This window comes from Panthera onca, chromosome A2, assembly GCF_046562875.1.
Source record: "Panthera onca isolate mPanOnc1 chromosome A2, mPanOnc1 haplotype 2, whole genome shotgun sequence".
NCBI lineage: Eukaryota > Metazoa > Chordata > Mammalia > Carnivora > Felidae > Panthera > Panthera onca.
Window position 1 is genome coordinate 10,988,427 of NC_138340.1, and position 5,571 is coordinate 10,993,997.

The 5,571-nt window shown below is 42.3% G+C and overlaps 1 protein-coding gene across 1 annotated transcript; it reads left to right on the forward strand.

The window, feature by feature from the left end:
- The first annotated feature begins 912 nt into the window (after positions 1-912).
- On the forward strand, positions 913-4,720 carry LOC132675045 (olfactory receptor 7A17-like). The gene is made up of 2 exons (XM_060627494.3): positions 913-935; positions 3,697-4,720. Exons 1-2 carry the CDS (start codon positions 913-915, stop codon positions 4,718-4,720), a joined length of 1,047 nt encoding a protein of 348 aa, XP_060483477.3.
- The last annotated feature ends 851 nt before the right edge of the window (positions 4,721-5,571 follow it).

A 5,571-nucleotide genomic window follows, 5' to 3' on the forward strand; every position in this document is an offset into this window, starting at 1 on the left:
CATCATCACCTGGGGGCCAATTCAACTTAGTCCAGAGCAAGTGATCACTGTGTTTATTTGCTTGCGTAAGTAATGAATGTATTTATTCAGCGACTGTGCCAGTTTCGCAGAATGGCTGCTACTAACACTTTTGAGAGTCCTTCATATTCTTTACCCTGAAAGGGATGCTCTAAACATCCTAAGATACACAGACCTCAGCACTGGGCAGGCTCTGGTCAGGATGTCCATCGGCAGAGACGTAGAAACCCTGCATTAAAAATATGAATATTTGTAATATAGCTGCTTTCAGGTCCTGCCTTCAACCTGTAATACCCACTTTTCCACCAGCAAATTCAGTGTAACCCCAAGACTACCCGCATAAAAGTCCAACCACAGGGGCGCCTGAGTGGCTCAGTCGGTTGAGCGTCCGACTTCAGCTCAGGTCATGATCTCACAGCTTATGGGGTTGAGCCCCACGTTGGGCTCTGTGCTGACAGCTCAGAGCCTGGAACCTGCTTCAGATTCTGTGTCTCCCTCTCTCTCTGCCCCTCCCTAGTTGCACTCTCTCTCTCTCTCTCTCTCAAAAATAAATAAAGATTAAAAGAAAAGTTCCAACCACACAAAAAGTAACACTGCTCTAAGTTTTTTCCCCAGGTTCCTGGGTGAAGAAGACATTTCCTGTTGTTTCTTAATCTGTCCCTCAATTTCAGCAAATGTCATATATTTGATGACCTTTCTGATTATTATATGGCCATATGCTATTCCCCCTCCCCTGCTTTTTTTTAGCATTTCAAAAGATTTCCTCAGATCATTGCTTCCCAGTTGACTTTGGAAACATTCTTTGACCATCAAAATGTTTAACTTGATTTAAATATTCCTATCTTCTTACTGCTGAGTTTCTTGCTTTATTTTAGTGGTTTTTCCCACCTGTGAATGTTATATGCAGTTTTCTTGATGTTCGATATATTGTATGGTTACATTTACACTGAAGTCATTATCCCTCTGGTGTGGGTAATGTGTGTGAGGGAGGGGACCAATTTAATGTTTTTCCAGATAGATATCCATTTATTCTAGCTGTTACTTAGCAATTCATCTTTTCCCAACGAAACTGAAATACGACCTTGCCGTATAGTAAATGTCCTTATATACTGAGACCTAATTCCTGATTCATTCGACAAATAATAACTGAGCATCTGCCATGGGCCAGAACATTCTAGGGACATTATATGTCATATTCTTTCATAGTCTTTCACAATTTAGTTATTAATCCGTGTCGGTATTACTAATGATTGCTATTATTATCTGTTCCAGTTTGCTTTTATTTTTCATCCGACTTTGCTTATGACAGTTGTTTTCAAGCTACTATTTTACCCTGGTTTCTGGATCGTTTCATTCTTTCCATTCTATAACTTTTCATAGTCTGATATCTTTTTTTTATTTTTATTTTTATTTTTAATTTTTTTAACGTTTTTTATTTATTTTTGAGACAGAGAGAGACAGAGTATGAACGGGGGAGGGACAGAGAGAGAGGGAGACACAGAATCGGAAGCAGGCTCCAGGCTCTGAGCCATCAGCCCATAGCCTGACACAGGGCTCAAACTCACAGACCGTGAGATCGTGACCTGAGCCGAAGTCGGACGCTTAACTGACTGAGCCACCCAGGTGCCCCTGATATCTTTTTATAGTAAAGATATATTCAACTAAGTTGGTGAAAAACAGAAATGAACAAAGAGGATAAAGTCCCTGCTCTTCTGGATGTTACAGTGTAGCATTGAGACTGTCATGATGTGGGCAGGATTTACAGAGCATGGTCTGGGGAGTCCTTTGCATGTTGGATGAGATCCAGAATGAGGATTAGAGAGAGTCCATTGGGTTTGAGAGAGAGATCTTTACTCAAAGCCCAGGAATAGCAATGAAAAGGTGCCACATAAGAAGAGGGAGAAGGGGCTAACCTCATTCCCTATCAATCACATAGAAATAAATCAGTCATATAATGATGCAGGAGGTACAGGAAAATGTCTTCTAGGCTTGATATAAAAATGCCTGACTTTTTTTTTTCAATATATGAAATTTATTGTCAAATTGGTTTCCATACAACACCCAGTGCTCATCCCAAAAGGTGCCCTCCTCAATACCCATCACCCACCCTGCCCTCCCTCCCACCCTCCCCTCCCTCCCACCCCCCATCAACCCTCAGTTTGTTCTCAGTTTTTAAGAGTCTCTTATGCTTTGGCTCTCTCCCACTCTAGCCTCTTTTTTTTTTTTATTGTATTGGTTTATCCCTTTGCTTGTTTTTCTTGATGTATAATATAAACGGACATGTTAATATTTATATCTATTTATATTTTTATCTATATAGTTTTGTACAAGTACGCCATGAATATATCACTATCTGTCTTTTAAACAATTTGTTTCATTCTCGTATTATTTTTGCTGGGCATCAGGGGATGTAACCAGGGGAGAAGCAAGGGAGATATTTCTTCCTCACAGTCTCTAAGGGACCACCCCAGCTTATGAGATCATTGCTCTCCCTCATCGATTTCATTCCCTCTGTATCTCACCCTCTGTCTCTTTCATTTATTGAGCAGACTTTGTTACACTGGTGTAAATCACAGCGGAAAATTAACATTCCAGTATGGAGCTCCATGGTGATTGGTCCAGGGGAGGCTTAAGAATTAGCATTTCTGGGAACCATTTCTACACTTTGCAGGGGAAAGATGGCTGATCGGGTCTCCTTGGGTTGTATCCATTCCCAGCATAACCAGGAATGTGGGGGCTGTGAGGACAGGGAAATTCACAACCCAGAAGACCACGGTGTCCTGGGTGTGTGTGACTTGTAGAGAGTGATCAGTCCTCACAAGAGGGGCCAGGACTCCTCAATCCCAAGGTGACACAATACACAGCCAGAACTCAGTCAAGAGCAGGCACCAAGACGGGGATCTGTGTCAATTCATGGGATGGCTTTGCAGCACGATGAATACCGAGGGAGGGACAGTGTGGACAAGGACGGCCCTGTGTCTTGAGGTCACAGTTGTCGCAGAGAGGCCACATCCCTCCTCACATGTGTGACAGAGTCTGTCATCACTGTCCCTCAAGATCATTCCCCTTGCAGCGCTGGCTTTGCTTTCTCACTTGAACATTTGAAACAAGTACCTTCCTCAGGGCCTTTGCTCTGGCCATTCCCTCTGCCAGGCACACCCTTCCCCCAGAATCCTGTGTCTATGTCTCCGTCTTACATGACGTCTGTGTTCCAATGCCACCTGTGTACAGAATTTGCCTAAATGCCATTAAAATAAAATGCCCTATTTGCTCTCTGCTTTATCCCTGTTTTCCATTTCTTCACAGCACACTTCACCATCAAAAAGGTGAGATAATCAAAAGATAATTGTATCAAAAAATAATTGTATAATTGTCTTCTTTGCTTACATATTTTTTCTCCATCGCTGTAGGGATTTTTGTTCTTCAGCGCTCTATACTCATTGCCTAGATAGTTCCTGAAACCTGGTCAGCACTCAATTTATATCCCTGAATAATTGAAGCATTTCTCAGGAAAACTATAAAATACATGATTTCTTAGGAAAGAAGCTGATTGACAATAAAAAGTATATCAGATGTGGCAGCGATGATTCCCTAAAGGGGACCATATGCGTACACAACATATTAAAAGGAATTTCTGGACTGCAAAATAAAAAAACAGTAGCATTTCAATTTTGTGAGTAATACAAATTTGTGTTATTTTATTTCCCTCTTTCCCAGAAGTCACCTCCACCACATGGAACCAAGCAATGAAACACAAATTTCAAAGTTTCTTCTTCTGGGATTTTCAGAGGAACCAGGACTGCAGCTCCTCATATTTGGGCTTTTCCTCTCCATGTACCTGATCACTGTGTTTGGGAACCTGCTCATCATCTTGGCCATCAGCACAGACCCCAACCTCCACACGCCCATGTACTTCTTCCTGGCCAACCTGTCCTTTGTAGACATCTGCTTCACGTCCACCACCGTCCCAAAGATGCTGGTGAACATCCAGACGCAGAGCAAAGTCATAACCTATGCAGGCTGTATCACACAGATTTATTTTTTCATACTCTTTGCTGTGATGGACGTCTTTCTCCTGAGTGTGATGGCCTATGACCGGTTTGTGGCCATCTGTCACCCCCTGCACTACACGATCATCATGAACCCCCGGCTCTGTGGGCTGCTGGTTCTGGTGTCCTGGATCATGTGTGTCCTGAATTCCCTGTTACAAACTTTAATGATGTTGCGGCTGTCCTTCTGTACACACTTGCATATCCCCCACTTTTTTTGTGAACTTAATCAGATGCTCCAACTGGCCTGTTCTGATACCTTTCTTAATAACGTGGTGATGTATCTTGCAGCTGTCTTGTTGGCTGGTGGTCCCTTCATTGGGATCCTTTACTCTTACTGTAAGATAGTTTCCTCCATTCGTGGGATCTCCTCAGCTCAGGGAAAGTGTAAAGCATTTTCCACCTGTGCATCTCATCTATCGGTTGTCTCCTTATTTTATTGTACGATGCTCGGCGTGTACCTGAGCTCTGCTGCTACCCACAGCTCACGGTCAAGTGCCACAGCCTCGGTGATGTACACGGTGGTCACGCCCATGCTGAACCCCTTCATCTACAGCCTGAGGAACAAAGACATGAAAAGGGCTCTGAAAGCATTCTTTGGGAAGGAGACCCTTCCATGGCCAATCGTCATAAGATTGAAGAAGTGCCTCTGATTGCAGGGGTCAAAGCCTCTGGGTCAGAGACTGTGGTCTTTATTCAGACTGTAGATGTAGTATTGCTCTTCCCGTTTATTTCCTTGTCCTCAACTTCCATATGCCATGTATGTAAGTCACTCTATGAAGCTCTTCTCTCTCTGATATCCTACAGATTTTTCCCTTGTATTTCCCACTTTCTGAATTTTATTTCCAACCATGGATCTGAAATATTTGGAAATGTTCATTTACCTTGAGGCAACATAGATGTTTTTAAAAGATAATCTTTCTCAAACGACTGCGTCACACCAAATCATTTTTCTTTCATACGTGTTTTTTTAATGCCACGATTACCACTGGTTAGCTCTCTGTAGGTCTTAGGATTGGCGGGCGGAATTGGGTGGGTGATGGGCTAAATGGGCAATGGGCATTAGGGAGGGCACTTGTTGGCGTGAGCACTGGGTGTTGTATGTAAGTGATGAATCACTAAATTCTACTCCTGACACCAACACTACACTACATGTTCACTAACTAGAATTTAAATAAAAACTTGAAACAGACAAACAAAATGAACTGTCATGATTGATACGCCACCTATGGAAACCACCACACTTTATGACAAATATATATGATTTTAAAGTAGAACAATATCTGAGGCTACGTTTTTTCCGTTATAAGTCTGAAGCTCCTTTGTATATCAGTATCTTAACTGCTCTTCTTAATAGCGGACACTTAATATATTAATGTGTCCTATAGATGGTTTTATTCTCCTCATTAGGATCCTGGTCTCTTAGTACCTTGTTGTCCACAATGTGTATGATTGTCACAACCTTACTCAAGTGTTCACCAAATACGCGTCTCCAAAAGAAGTC